The sequence below is a fragment of the Anomaloglossus baeobatrachus genome, chromosome 10, assembly GCF_048569485.1.
Source record: "Anomaloglossus baeobatrachus isolate aAnoBae1 chromosome 10, aAnoBae1.hap1, whole genome shotgun sequence".
NCBI classification, from domain to species: Eukaryota; Metazoa; Chordata; class Amphibia; order Anura; family Aromobatidae; genus Anomaloglossus; species Anomaloglossus baeobatrachus.
This window is the reverse complement of record NC_134362.1, coordinates 171137785-171154461: the sequence shown is the minus strand read 5'-3', so window position 1 is coordinate 171154461 and position 16677 is coordinate 171137785. Positions and strand designations below refer to the sequence as shown.

At 43.6% G+C, this 16677-nt stretch overlaps 1 protein-coding gene across 1 annotated transcript in view; it reads right to left on the bottom strand.

The window, feature by feature from the left end:
• Positions 1–16677, bottom strand: part of CPNE2 (copine 2) — a 114994-nt gene that overhangs the window by 35559 nt on the left and 62758 nt on the right. Inside the window, exons 4-9 of the mRNA XM_075325843.1 lie at positions 14780–14854; positions 5195–5266; positions 4989–5072; positions 4511–4600; positions 4323–4421; positions 3071–3157 (exon numbers count right to left, since the gene is read on the bottom strand). Of these exons, the coding sequence (XP_075181958.1) occupies positions 3071–3157; positions 4323–4421; positions 4511–4600; positions 4989–5072; positions 5195–5266; positions 14780–14854 (507 nt within the window). The remainder of the gene's footprint in view (positions 1–3070; positions 3158–4322; positions 4422–4510; positions 4601–4988; positions 5073–5194; positions 5267–14779; positions 14855–16677) is intronic.

Sequence of the window (16677 nt, the reverse complement as noted above, 5' to 3'; positions counted from 1 at the left end):
TGATATTCAGGTCTGGGGACTGGGATGGCCATTCCAGAACATTGTAATTATTCCTCTGCATGAATGCCTGAGTAGATTTGGAGCGGTGTTTTGGATCATTGTCTTGCTGAAATATCCATCCCCTGCGTAACTTCAACTTCGTCACTGATTCTTGCACATTAGTGTCAAGAATCTGCTAATACTGAGTTGAATCCATGCGACCCTCAACTTTAACAAGATTCCCGGTGCCGGCATTGGCCACACAGCCCCAAAGCATGATGGAACCTCCACCAAATTTTACTGTGGGCAGCAAGTGCTTTTCTTGGAATGCCGTGTTGTTTTGCCTCCATGCATAACGCCTTTTTGTATGACCAAACAACTCAATCTTTGTTTCATCAGTCCACAGGACCTTCTTCCAAAATGTAACTGGCTTGTCCAAATGTGCTTTTGCATACCTCAGGCGACTCTGTTTGTGGCGTGCTTGCAGAAACGGCTTCTTTCGCATCACTCTCCCATACAGCTTCTCCTTGTGCAACATGCGCTGTATTGTTGACCGATGCACACTGACACCATCTGCAGCAAGATGATGCTGCAGGTCTTTGGAGGTGGTCTGTGGATTGTCCTTGACTGTTCTCACCATTCTTCTTCTCTGCCTTTCTGATATTTTTCTTGGCCTGCCACTTCTGGGCTTCACAAGAACTGTACCTGTGTTCTTCCATTTCCTTACTATGTTCCTCACAGTGGAAACTGACAGTTTAAATCTCTGAGACAACTTTTTCTATCCTGCCCCTGAACAACTATGTTGAATAATCTTTGTTTTCAGATCATTTGAGAGTTGTTTTGAGGAGCCCATGATGCCACTCTTCATAGGAGATTCAAATAGGAGAACAACTTGCAAGTGGCCACCTTAAATACCTTTTCTCATGATTGGATACACCTGCCTATGAAGTTCAAAGCTCAATGAGGTTACAAAACCAATTTAGTGCTTTAGTAAGTCAGTAAAAAGTAGTTAGGAGTGTTCAAGTCAAGAAATTGATAAGGGTGCCCATACTTTTGCACCGGTCAAATTTTGTTTAAATGTGGATTGCACATGTTCTGTTAGCACAACAAACCTCATTTCAATCCAGAAATATTACTCAGTCCATCAGTTATTAGATATATGAAACTGAAATAGCTGTTGCAAAAACCCAAATTGTTATAAAGAAAAAAGGTTAACATTAATAGGGGTGCCCAAACTTTATCATATGACTGTATGTAGGGCCCATTATTCTGTATGGAGGGCTATGTGGGCTCATTAATCTGTATGGAGGGCTATGCGGTGTCCATTATTCTGTATAGAGGGCTATGTAGGGCCCATTATTCTGTATGGAGGGCTATGTGGGGCCCATTATTCTATATGGAGGGCTATGTGGGGCTCATTTTTCTATATGGAGGGCTACGTGGGGCCCATTATTCTGTATGGAGGGCTATGTGGGGCTCATTTTTCTATATTGAGGGCTATGTGGGGCCCATTATTCTATATGGATGACCATATGGGGCCCATTATTCTGTATGGAGGGCTATGTGGGGCCCATTATTCTGTATGGGGGACTATGTGGGGCCCATTATTCTGTATGGAGTACTATGTGGAGCACAATATTCTGTATGAAGGGCTATGTGGGGTCCATTATTCTGTATGGAGGACTATATGGGGCACATTTTGTATGGAGGACTATGGGGCCCATTATTCTGTATGGAGGGCTATGTGGAGCACAATATTCTGTATGGAGGGCTATGTGGGGCTCATTCTGTATGGAGGGCTATGTGGGGCCCATTATTCTGTATGGAGGGCTATGTGGGGCTCATTCTGTATGGAGGGCTATGTGGGGCCCATTATTCTGTATGGAGGGCTATGTGGGGCCCATTATTCTAATTGGAGGGCTATGTGGGGCCCATTATTCTAATTGGAGGGCTATGTGAGGCCTAATTATTCTGTATGGAGGGCTATATGGTGCCTATTCTGTATGGAGGGCTATGCGGGGCCCATTATTCTGTATGGAAGTCTATGCAGGACCCATTATTTTGTATGGAGGGCTATACAGGACCCATTATTCTGTATGGAGGGCTATGCAGGACCCATTATTCTGTATGGAGGACTATGTGGGGCCCATTTTTCTGTATGCAGGACTATGTGGGGCCCATTATTCTGTATGGAGGGCTATGTGGGGCCATTATTCTGTATGGAGGGCTATGTGGGGCCATTATTCTGTATGGAGGGCTATGTGGGGCCCATTATTCTGTATGGAGGACTATACGGGGCCCATTATTCTGTATGCAGGACTATGTGGGGCCCATTATTCTGTATGGAGGGCTATCTGGGGCCCATTATTCTGTATGGAGGGCTATGTGGGGCCATTATTCTGTATGGAGGGCTATGTGGGGCCATTATTCTGTATGGAGGGCTATGTGGGACCATTATTCTTTATGGAGGACTATTGAAACTACAGCATACATCCTAATAAGTGACACATTCTTTTAATCAGGATCTCTCTCCCTACATGATGCTGGTCTCAGATTACACAGCAAAAACTTGATAACAGATTCCCCTACTGCTCTCCATTTAATACATAGATAATTTTATTTATTTATATTTACTGCATCCAACAGATGGAAAAGAATGGTCATTTTTTTTTTTTTTAAATATGCTAACATATATGGCTAGACAAAAGCCAAAAATATATTTTAGATAACCTCCATCTTTCAACAGAGTCCTATGAACACATTAGTGTGAACGTCAGAAGCTTTGATGGCATACACACTAAACATCGGGCACAAACATATGAACACTACCTTACACAGACTCCCTTCTAGATGTGTCCATTAAGTATGGACCCCGATAATCTCCATGGTTCAAAAGATTAAAAAAGGAACCCAACTGCTCCCGCACACGTATAAAGCGACTATGACAGTGATGTGAGCACTTTGGGCTAAAATCAACCATATCTCACATAAGATTCTCCACTCGAGAAACCCCAAACAGACGACACAAAGCTGATAAAAGCAGAATTACCCTTTAAACTAAGAAATTCAACGTTTAGGAGAAGTTCTTTACCTTACAAGATTTAATTATGATTACTCCAGAGTTTCTGTAGCTTCTCTTCTTCTTTTGCTTCTTTGGGTTAATGCAGTCAAACTCCACCTAAAAAAGGAAAAAGATTCCTGTATTAGGTTATACTTAAAGGGGTTGTTCTGTTCAGCCCCTTTAATTAGAGGGTAGCACAACATTGAGGAGGACATGTAATTTATTAAAACTTTTAGGAAATCCTGGAAAGCTGTCCGGTTGGCTCATTTTATTAAAACCACTTTCCAGGGTTCTTCCTCTTCGTGATGTAAATCATTACCTATTCGTAATCTGTGGCTTTCCTGGGCGTTTTTTTTTTTTATTAAGTCTGGATTTCTTGATAAGGGCTAACAACCACCCAACTTTGGGGCATTAAAATGATCGCTGCCAAAAATGTTGGGTTTTTTTTCCCCCTTGTATGAATGGAGAGGTACTGAGCATGTGCAACCACTGTCTGCCGGAGCAACTTGTTGCACATGCTCAGTACAGCTGCATTCACACAAGGGACTTTGTGACCCCCCCAGCTGGACCCCCAGCAGCTGGCCCCCCAGCGATCAGCCACCTATTGTTAATGAGGTTGTCCACTACTTTTACACTGATGACCTATCCTTAGGACAGGTCATCAATGTCTGAACGGCCGGGATCTGACACGCCGCACCCCCGCTGATCAGCTGTTCTTGGTCACGGCGACAGCACTAGGCAGCCGGAAATACTTAGTGCCACAGCTTGTGTGTCTTCTGATAGTGGACATGGCAGGGTATTGCATATCTGCCTCCTATTGATTAGAATGGGAGGCGGATGTGCAGTGTACAAGTAGTGGCCCACCCCTTTAATCCTAACATGTATGTTCCTCTTAAAGGAAATCTGTGAGCAGGTTTTTGGAACGTCATCCGTGTGCAGCATGATGTAGGCAACGACACAGTGAATCCAGTGATATATCACTTAGTTTATTGGTTGCAGCAATTGTGACACAATCAGGGCTTTTAGAATTAGCAGTGCAGCAGAGCTAAGAAAGCTAACCACGCCTTCTACCTAAGCAGAATGTGCTGCTAATGACAGCAGGAGGCGTGATGGACTAGTTCAGCAATGATAATTTCCTGAAGCCAAAACAAACATTGCTGGAAAAGAACAGCACAACCCTGATAAGTGAGGCACAGCTGAAATCTGTTGGTTAACCTCTACAGCATGCCGTTTTCAGATTACATAGCAAAAACCTGCTGACGTGGAATCGGTGGCTACTCACAGACATGGCATCGCGAGCTTCACACAATTTGATTGCTGTAGTCTGAAATTCCCCAATAAAGTCGTGTCCTCCGTCATTGTCATAATCATGGCATATAATCTGTAAACATATAATTATTAGCGGAAATACGTAAAAAAAAAACCCCCACACACACTCCAACGTAAAACTGTCAGTAGCACAGAATTAACCTTTATTGGCTTCTCAATGTCTCCGTTGCACAAAGACTGTAAGGGCACAGTGAACGGCTTCCACACTGGATCTAGCGTATATTTTATGACCTGACAACAGGAAAAAACATGACCGTAAAAAAAAAAAAAAAAAAAAAAAAATATATATAAATTAAAAATCACTTATTATGTGCAAAATCTGCCAGCAAAATCTGCCTATATGCGTCAGATAGGAGTCAGATGATCCGACGACCATTTCTACCCGCCGCCTACACCCATTCACGCTCAGCTTGGCGGAATGTGCATGCGTTCTGCATGGGCAAAGGGGAGTAAGCCGCTGTGTCTCCTTTGGCAGCAGATTTTCTCCGGGGAAAGCAAAATGATGTTTTGTTGAAGATCAACGTCCAATTCTCGTCTCCCGAGACGTCAGAGGTGGACACTACATGGAAAGTTTTATATTTACACGGAGGTCCAGCGGAATATTGCACTATACATTCACCTCTGTCCTATGCACCAGCATCCATTTCCCATCATCTCCTTGTTTGTAGAATTCCAAAAATGGATCGGATTTCCCGAATAAATCCTGTTGGGAAAATAATTAAAAAAAAAATAAAATAATAAATAAATAAAATAAATAAATAAAATGTCCTTGCCCCGGAAGCAGAGGGTATGGCCCGGTGTGAATGATGGCGGCCGATCTCTCACCTTTTTATCCAGCTTTCTCCCGGCCATGGAGAGTGTGATCACCCGGTTATCAGACAGCTCTTCTGCAATAACCTAGAATGGTGGACAGATGTAAAATAAATATGAATTCTGAGATTTATTGACACGTAAATATCTAAAAAATAAGGGACCCTCCACGTAAGCGATCCCTGGTTCCTATATCTATACGACATCCAGAGAATCTAACGTATATATATATGTTTTACGTTATTATTGGTTTGCTTTTTTCTTTGTCCTAAATGAGCAGAGCACTCCTCAAACAGTTAGGTCCATAAATATTTGGACAGTGACACAAGTTTTGTTATTTTAGCTGTTTACAAAAACATGTTCAGAAATACAATTATATATATAATATGGGCTGAAAGTGCACACTCCCAGCTGCAATATGAGAGTTTTCACATCCAAATCGGAGAAAGGGTTTAGGAATCATAGCTCTGTAATGCATAGCCTCCTCTTTTTCAAGGGACCAAAAGTAATTGGACAAGGGACTCTAAAGGTCCAGTCACACTAAGCAACTTACCAGCGATCCCAACAACGATAGGGATCGCTGGTAAGTTGCTAGGAGGTTGCTGGTGAGCTGTCACACTGCGACGCTCCAGCGATCCCACCAGCAACCTGGCGATCCCACCAGCAACCTGACCTGGCAGGGATCGCTGGAGCGTGGCTACACGAGTTGCTGGTGAGCTCACCAGCAACCAGTGACCAGCCCCCAGTCTCCTAGTTACAGCACACATCAGGTTAATTAACCCGATGTGTGCTGCAGCTAAATGTGCACAGAGCAGGGAGCAGCGCACACTGAGCGCTGGCTCCTTGCTCTCCTAGTTACAGCACACATCGGGTTAATTGCCTGATGTGTGCTGCAGCTATCTGTGCACAGAGCAGGAGCCGGCAGCACAGGCAGTGAGAGCGGAGGAGGCTGGTATCAAAGGTAAATATCGGGTAACCAAGGACAGGGCTTCTTGGTTACCCGATGTTTACATTAGTTACCAGCCTCAGCAGAAGCCGGCTCCTGCTCACTGCACATTAGTTGTTGCTGTCTCGCTGTCACACACAGCGATGTGTGCTTCACAGCAGGACAGCAACAACTAAAAAATGGCCCAGGACATTCAGCAACAACCAACGACCTCACAGCAGGGGCCAGGTTGTTGCTGGATGTCACACACAGCAACATCGCTAGCAACGTCACAAAAGTTGTTCGTTACCAGCGATGTTGCTAGCGATGTTGCTTAGTGTGACGGGGCCTTAAGGGCTGCAATTAACTCTGAAGGCATCTCCCTCGTTAACCTGTAATCAATGAAGTAGTTAAAAGGTCTGGGGTTGATTACAGGTGTGTCGTTTTGCATTTGGAAGCTGTTGCTGTGACCAGACAACATGCGGTCTAAGGAACTCTCAATTGAGGTGAAGCAAAACATCCTGAGGCTGAAAAAAAAGAAAAAATCCATCAGAGAGATAGCAGACATGCTTGGAGTAGCAAAATCAACAGTCGGGTACATTCTGAGAAAAAAGGAATTGACTGTTGAGCTTGGGAACTCAAAAAGGCCTGGGCGTCCACGGATGACAACAGTGGTGGATGATCGCCGCATACTTTCTTTGGTGAAGAAGAACCCGTTCACAACATCAACTGAAGTCCAGAACACTCTCAGTGAAGTAGGTGTATCTGTCTCTAAGTCAACAGTAAAGAGAAGACTCCATGAAAGTAAATACAAAGGGTTCACATCTAGATGCAAACCATTCATCAATTCCAAAAATAGACAGGCCAGAGTTAAATTTGCTGAAAAAAACACCTCATGAAGCCAGCTCAGTTCTGGAAAAGTATTCTATGGACAGATGAGACCAAGATCAACCTGTACCAGAATGATGGGAAGAAAAAAGTTTGGAGAAGAAAGAGAACGGCACATGATCCAAGGCACACCACATCCTCTGTAAAACATGGTGGAGGCAACGTGATGGCATGGGCATGCATGGCTTTCAATGGCACTGGGTCACTTGTGTTTATTGATGACATAACAGCAGACAAGAGTAGCCGGATGAATTCTGAAGTGTACCGGGATATACTTTCAGCCCAGATTCAGCCAAATGCCGCAAAGTTGATCGGACGGCGCTTCATAGTACAGATGGACAATGACCCCAAGCATACAGCCAAAGCTACCCAGGAGTTCATGAGTGCAAAAAAGTGGAACATTCTGCAATGGCCAAGTCAATCACCAGATCTTAACCCAATTGAGCATGCATTTCACTTGCTCAAATCCAGACTTAAGACGGAAAGACCCACAAACAAGCAAGACCTGAAGGCTGCGGCTGTAAAGGCCTGGCAAAGCATTAAGAAGGAGGAAACCCAGCGTTTGGTGATGTCCATGGGTTCCAGACTTAAGGCAGTGATTGCCTCCAAAGGATTCGCAACAAAATATTGAAAATAAAAATATTTTGTTTGGGTTTGGTTTATTTGTCCAATTACTTTTGACCTCCTAAAATGTGGAGTGTTTGTAAAGAAATGTGTACAATTCCTACAATTTCTATCAGATATTTTTGTTCAAACCTTCAAATTAAACGTTACAATCTGCACTTGAATTCTGTTGTAGAGATTTCATTTCAAATCCAATGTGGTGGCATGCAGAGCCCAACTCGCCAAAATTGTGCCACTGTCCAAATATTTCTGGACCTAACTGTATCTGTATAGGCTCCTCCTGATAATGAATTACTAAGACGTCTAAGGCACACGGATCTGTACTTATTAATAGGAGGATAAGGCTGATCGGGGCCTTCCCCGTACAGGGGACACACACTGATCACGGATGTAACGCCCGGCCCCGGGATCCCACAATGCTGATGTTGGAGCTGCCCGTACACCGGTGATCACACCACCTGAGACAACACGTCCTTGAAACCCACAAAGGCCAATGGTATTCTGTGATATGGTGTAATGTAATAACGGGTAATGGTAATACAGATCAATAGTATTATTAATACTGGAGAGCGTGTGCAGTGTCCAGATAATTCTCTGTTACTATCTCTCTCATCTCTCCATCTATCCCTGAACCCATCCATCCATCCATCCATCCATCCATCCATCCATCCATCCACCCACCCACCCATCCATCCATCCACCCATCCATCCACCCACCCACCCACCCATCCATCCATCCATCCATCCATCCACCCATCCACCCATCCATCCATCTTTGTATCCATCCAACCATACATTCCTATATCCATCCATCTATCCATCCAGCCATTCATCAATCTTTGTATTATTATTCTTCTTATTTATGGCGCTTTACAGTGAAAGAGGGTATACATACAACAATCATTAACAGTACAAAACAGATTGGTATAGGAGCAGAGAGGACCCTGCCCGCGAGGGCTCTCAGTCTACAGGGGATGGGTGATGGTACAATAGGTGAGGACAGAGCTGGTTGCGCAGTGGTCTACTGGACTGAGGGTTATTGTAGGTTGTAGGCTTGTTGGAAGAGGTGGTTTTTGAGGTTCCTCTTGAAGCTTTCCACGGTAGGGGAGAGTCTGATATGCTGAGGTAAAGCGTTCCAGAGTATGGGGGATGCACGGGAGAAATCTTGTACGCGATTGTGGGAAGAGGGGATAAGGGAGGAGCAGAGAAGGAGATCTTGTGAGGATCTGAGGTTGCGTGCGGGTAGGTACCGGGAGACTAGGTCACAGATGTATGGAAGAGACAGGTTGTGGATGGCTTTGTATGTCATGGTTAATGTTTTGAACTGGAGTCGTTGGGCGATGGGAAGCCAGTGAAGGGATTGGCAGAGTGGCGAGGCTGGGGAATAGCGAGGGGAGAGGTGGATTAAGCGGGCCGCAGAGTTTAGGATAGATTGGAGGGGTGCAAGAGTGTTGGAAGGGAGGCCAGAGAGCAGGAGGTTGTAGTAGTCGAGGCGGGAGATGATGAGGGCATGCACTAATGTTTTTGCTGAATCTTGGTTAAGGAAAGCATGGATCCGGGAGATATTTTTGAGTTGTAGTCTGCATGAGGTGAAGAGGGCTTGGATGTGTGGCTTGAAGGATAGAGCAGAGTCGAGGGTTACTCCAAGGCAACGAGCTTGTGAGACTGGGGAGAGTGAGCAACCATCAAGTTTGATGAAAAGGCTTCTTGGAGGGGATGAGTGAGGAGGAAAGACAATGAATTCTGTTTTGTCCATGTTAAGCTTTAGGAATCGCGCAGAGAAGAAGGATGAAATAGCAGACAGAGATTGTGGAATTTTGGTTAGTAGAGAGGTAATGTCAGGTCCAGAGAGGTAGATCTGTGTGTCATCAGCGTAGAGATGATACTGAAAGCCGTGGGACTCTATGAGCTGTCCCAGGCGGAAGGTGTAGATGGAGAACAGCAGGGGTCCAAGAACTGAGCCTTGGGGGACACCGACAGATAGGGGGCGAGATGAGGAAGTGGTGTGAGAATGGGAGACGCTGAAAGTTTGGTCGGTTAGGTATGAGGAGATCCAAGATAGGGCCAAGTCTGTGATGCCCAGAGATGAGAGAATCTTTAGTAGGAGGGAATGGTCTACTGTGTCGAAGGCAGAGGACAGTTCCAGGAGGAGGAGGATAGAGTAGTGTCGCTTGGCTTTTGCGGTTAGTAAATCATTGGTGACTTTGGTTAGGGCAGTTTCAGTAGAGTGATGTGGTCGGAAGCCAGACTGTAACCGGTCAAAGAGGGAGCAGGAGGAGAGAGATGAGGACAATTCAAGATGGACATGCTGTTCCAGTAGTTTTGAGGCATAGGAGAGAAGGGATATGGGGCGATAGTTTGACACAGAGTATGGGTCAAGGGGGGGCTTTTTGAGGATGGGTGTAATGGAGGAATGTTTAAAGCATGAGGGGAATACACCACTTGTTAGTGATAGGTTGAAGAGATGGGTTAGGGCTGGGATGAGGACTGCGGTGATGTTGGGGATGAGGTGCGAAGGGAAGCGGGTCAAGTGCACAGGTGGTTAGATGGGATCTTGAGAGTAGAGTGGAAAGATTGTTTTCTGTCATGGTGGAGAAGCTGGATTTGGAGGACGAGGGCTGAGTAGGGATGATGAGGGGCTGTGGTGATTGTGGGCCAAAGCTTGCTCTGATGTTGTCAATCTTCTAGATTGTATCTATCCATCCATCTCTGTATCCATCCATCCTTCAATCCAACCAACCCTGTTCCCATCCATCCATCTCTATATCCATCCATCCATCTATCCCTGTATCCATCCATCTCTATATCCATCCATCCATCCATCCCCTTTACCCATCCATCCTTCATTCCATCAATCCCTGTATACATCCATCCATGTACCAATCCACCAATTCCTGTATACATCCATTCTTCCATCAATCCCTGTATCCAACCAACTGTCTATCCAACAATCCCTCTTATCCATGCATCCCTGTATTCATCCATCAAACCCTATATTGATTCAAACCTTTATCCATCAATCCAGCTCTGTATCCATCCATCCTTGTATCCATCCATGCCTGTGACCATTGATCAATCCCTGTATCCATACATCAACCCTTCAACCCCTGTATCCATCCATACTGTTATCCATCCATCAATCCCTGTATCCATCTGTTTATCCTTCAATCCCTGAATGCATCCATACTTTTAACCATCCATCTATCCTTGTATTCATCCATCCTTATATCAATCCATACATACCTTAATCCATCCATTAATCCCTGTATCCATCCATTCATCAATCTCTGTATCCATTCATTCAGCCATTAATCCCTGGACTCATCCATCCCTTCCTGCATCTATCCATCCATCCATCAATCCCTGTATCCATGCATCAATCCATGCATCAATCCCTGTATCCATGCATCAATCCCTGTATCCATCCATCCAGCCATTCCCGTATCCATCCATCCATCCCTACTTGTATCCACCCATCCCTACTTGTATCCATCCATCTATCCCTGTATCCATCCATCTATCCCTGTATCCATCCATCTATCTATCCCTGTATCCATCCATCTATCTATCCCTGTATCCATCCATCTATCTATCCCTGTATCCATCCATCTATCCCTGTATCCATCCATCTATCCCTGTATCCATCCATCTATCCCTGTATCCATCCATCTATCCCTGTATCCATCCATCTATCCCTGTATCCATCCATCTATCCCTGTATCCATCCATCTATCACTGTATCCATCCATCTATCCCTGTATCCATCCATCTATCCTTGTATCCATCCATCTATCCCTGTATCCATCCATCTATCCCTGTATCCATCCATCTATCCCTGTATCCATCCATCTATCCCTGTATCCATCCATCTATCCCTGTATCCATCCATCTATCCCTGTATCCATCCATCTATCCTTGTATCCATCCATCTATCCCTGTATCCATCCATCTATCCCTGTATCCATCCATCTATCCCTGTATCCATCCATCTATCCCTGTATCCATCCATCTATCCTTGTATCCATCCATCTATCCTTGTATCCATCCATCTATCCCTGTATCCATCCATCTATCCTTGTATCCATCCATCTATCCCTGTATCCATCCATCTATCCCTGTATCCATCCATCTATCCCTGTATCCATCCATCTATCCTTGTATCCATCCATCTATCCTTGTATCCATCCATCTATCCCTGTATCCATCCATCTATCCCTGTATCCATCCATCTATCCCTGTATCCATCCATCTATCCTTGTATCCATCCATCTATCCCTGTATCCATCCATCTATCCCTGTATCCATCCATCTATCCCTGTATCCATCCATCTATCCCTGTATCCATCCATCTATCCCTGTATCCATCCATCTATCCCTGTATCCATCCATCTATCCCTGTATCCATCCATCTATCCTTGTATCCATCCATCTATCCCTGTATCCATCCATCTATCCCTGTATCCATCCATCTATCCCTGTATCCATCCATCTATCCCTGTATCCATCCATCTATCCCTGTATCCATCCATCTATCCTTGCATCCATCCATCTATCCCTGTATCCATCCATCTATCCCTGTATCCATCCATCTATCCTTGCATCCATCCATCTATCACTGTATCCATCCATCTATCCATCCATCTATCCTTGTATCCATCCATCTATCCTTGTATCCATCCATCTATCCCTGTATCCATCCATCTATCCTTGTATCCATCCATCTATCCTTGTATCCATCCATCTATCCCTGTATCCATCCATCTATCCCTGTATCCATCCATCTATCCATCCATCCTTGTATCCATCCATCTATCCTTGTATCCATCCATCTATCCCTGTATCCATCCATCTATCCTTGCATCCATCCATCTATCACTGTATCCATCCATCTATCACTGTATCCATCCATCTATCCATCCATCTATCCTTGTATCCATCCATCTATCCTTGTATCCATCCATCCCTGTATCCATCCATCTATCCTTGTATCCATCCATCTATCCCTGTATCCATCCATCTATCCATCCATCCTTGTATCCATCCATCTATCCTTGTATCCATCCATCTATCCCTGTATCCATCCATCTATCCTTGCATCCATCCATCTATCACTGTATCCATCCATCTATCACTGTATCCATCCATCTATCCATCCATCTATCCTTGTATCCATCCATCTATCCTTGTATCCATCCATCTATCCTTGTATCCATCCATCTATCCCTGTATCCATCCATCTATCCTTGTATCCATCCATCTATCCCTGTATCCATCCATCTATCCTTGCATCCATCCATCTATCACTGTATCCATCCATCTATCCATCCATCTATCCCTGTATCCATCCATCTATCCTTGCATCCATCCATCTATCACTGTATCCATCCATCTATCACTGTATCCATCCATCTATCCATCCATCTATCCTTGTATCCATCCATCTATCCTTGTATCCATCCATCTATCCTTGTATCCATCCATCTATCCCTGTATCCATCCATCTATCCTTGTATCCATCCATCTATCCCTGTATCCATCCATCTATCCCTGTATCCATCCATCTATCCCTGTATCCATCCATCTATCCCTGTATCCATCCATCTATCCTTGCATCCATCCATCTATCCCTGTATCCATCCATCTATCCCTGTATCCATCCATCTATCCCTGTATCCATCCATCTATCCCTGTATCCATCCATCTATCCTTGCATCCATCCATCTATCACTGTATCCATCCATCTATCCATCCATCTATCCTTGTATCCATCCATCTATCCTTGTATCCATCCATCTATCCCTGTATCCATCCATCTATCCTTGTATCCATCCATCTATCCCTGTATCCATCCATCTATCCATCCATCTATCCTTGTATCCATCCATCTATCCTTGTATCCATCCATCTATCCTTGCATCCATCCATCTATCCTTGCATCCATCCATCTATCCTTGCATCCATCCATCTATCACTGTATCCATCCATCTATCCATCCATCTATCCTTGTATCCATCCATCTATCCTTGTATCCATCCATCTATCCCTGTATCCATCCATCTATCCTTGTATCCATCCATCTATCCTTGTATCCATCCATCTATCCCTGTATCCATCCATCTATCCCTGTATCCATCCATGTATCCCTGTATCCATCCATCTATCCTTGCATCCATCCATCTATCCTTGCATCCATCCATCTATCCTTGCATCCATCCATCTATCCTTGCATCCATCCATCTATCCTTGCATCCATCCATCTATCCTTGCATCCATCCATCTATCCTTGGATCCATCCATCTATCCCTGTATCCATGCATCTATCCCTGTATCCATCCATCTATCCCTGTATCCATCCATCTATCCCTGTATCCATCCACCTATCCCTGTATCCATCCACCTATCCCTGTATCCATCCACCTATCCCTGTATCCATCCACCTATCCCTGTATCCATCCATCTATCCCTGTATCCATCCATCTATCCTTGTATCCATCCATCCCTGTATCCATCCATCTATCCCTGTATCTATCCATCCATCTATCCCTGTATCTATCCATCTATCCTTGTATCCATCCATCCCTGTATCCATCTATCTATCCCTGTATTCATTCCTGTATCTATCTCTGCATTGTCTTTCATTTGTTCCTCTCCATTCCAGAGATACGGGCCCCTTCTTCCCTGTATATAAATGTAGGGGTTTTTTAGTGGGTGTGGTCCCCAGCATGGGGCTGTTCTTGTGAACCACGCCCAGTTGGTTAAATAGACTAGCTGTATATACAAATCAGAGACGGCCATACCTCAGCAACGGAGAACGCCAGGAACAAAAGGAAAACATGGCCGGATTTAGGAGAACAGCGGCATTTCCCATGAGATATAATATAGTCGGCCGCGCACAATGTTCACTTTGTTTACAAAGTTGCAGGAATAATGGAACAATTGGCGCTCTCGAGTTGGTCTCCGCACCGAGGAACACGCAGCACATTGTTATCCCGACGCCGTTATCTTGTTGCTAGGTTACTGTTGCTATGATGCACGATGTCTTTCGGCTTTTACTAGAAACAGAATGATTGCTAACCGGAGGAATAATCAGGCGATTATCTCAGTATGAAGTTCAAACAGCTTTTAGAATGACACAGGCGGTACAGAAAAAGAAACCTCTTTACCGTTATGACTCCCTTCCCTGCTGGCTTCCCATTTCCTAAAACCAAGGGTCGTGTTACCTTCTTGCTGGAAACAATCTGAAATATCAAACAAAAGTTGCAAGGCAATTATTATTTGCTAGATTTAGACCTCTGACGAGTGTCTAACGATCGCCGACATAATTGTCATCTGCGGCTTTCTCTGCCTCCGTGCCGCACATAATAAGCCTGACTAATGGCGCTCGCTGGTAAATGTGTCCCACTGGATATTGAAGGAACCGATACAACGGGAGGTGACACTTTGTACTATTATTTAGGAATTGGTTAATGTGAAGCTCTGGGTCGCAGCCGGTTTAATCATTTATATTAGGGCATTGTACAAATTGTACTGGGAAAATGCGTCGCAGAGAGGAAAAACGTCGGGGGATGTTCAGATGTATCGGATTTTTAATTTCCAAACACAAAAAATATTTAAAGGGGACTTTTCACTGGATTTTTAAATTTAAACTGAGTCTTTCATCTAACTGCCACTACCCCACTGATACTGGAACAGTTTTTCTTTTTCTTATGTGCCCCTCCGTTCCAAAGTTATGACCCCCTGGTAATGGTGCAAATTTTCCAGTCACGGAACTTCCCTGTGAGATTTTTGCATTTCCTCCTCAGATACTGGCCAATCAAAACAAGGCCACACCCACATGCACACATGCACGCGCCCAGTTAGTTGAAAGGAAAATTTGCACTATAACTTTGGAACCAAGGGGCCCAGGAGAAAAAGAAAAACTGTTCTCAAATCAATAGAACAGCGGCAATTAAAGGGTGTACTCCGTTTAAATGAAAAAATGTAACTGAAATTCACAGCAGAAAATGAGGTTAATGCTCTGATTTCTGCCACAATTATATACCACACATGAGCTATTCCTCAAATTTTCAGAGCAGAATCTGAATCTGAAAAAAGTATGTGGCAACTTAAGCTATAGATATGACCACACATGTATGAAATTAATAATTTTTATTGTTTGAAAACATAATATATACAGAAAAAAAAAATGGTGATTTTTTTTTTGCCTTTATAAAAGGTGGATATATAAAATGCACTGATAACAATAGCTGAGTACAAGAAATACATAAACAAGTTAAACAATTAATAGTATTAGGACTAATTTTTAAGGTGATATTCAGATAATTCACAACAAATAATGTATGATAAACTCGAAAACAGGTAAAAGGAAAACATATATCATAGTGGTATCATATGCAAAAGTACAATGTACCTATGAAGAAAGTACGCAGAGTGCAAGATATATGTTAGCTTATTTAATGCTTGACGCACGTTTCGCCGTGGCTTCTTCCATACAATAAAAATGGTCATATCTATGGGTTAAGTTACTGTTTGCAGTCTATGAATATCATTTCCCTTTATATTGGTTATCTTAGCTTTTTGGGTATTTGCCATGAATTTTGGTGCAAATGGTGAAATTTGAGCTGAATCCATGCAAAGAGGTTTTTGGTTTTTTTTTTAAATCCACATTGCAGATCTATTTATATGCAGAAAATATACACAATGTGTACATGAGATTTGTCTAAATCTCATCTACTTAGCTGATATTACTTTGAAAATTTTCTGCTTGGCAAATTCCGCAACCATTGCACAACACAATATTTCTGCAAACCAGTGCAGGAGACAAGTTACTCATTAAAATGACAGGATAGATGAAAAAAATATACATATTTATTGCACATAAATACAACAGGTGTGAGAAAACCAGAAAACAGGAGGCTAAAAGGACTGAGATTTGTCTCCCCAGATGAAGCTCATAAGCAAAACGCGCTTCGGGTAATGGTAACTGCTTAGACAAATACAAAAATACAAATATTACCAAGTAAAAGTATGAGTCTAAACAGCTAACAACAACTAACGCGTG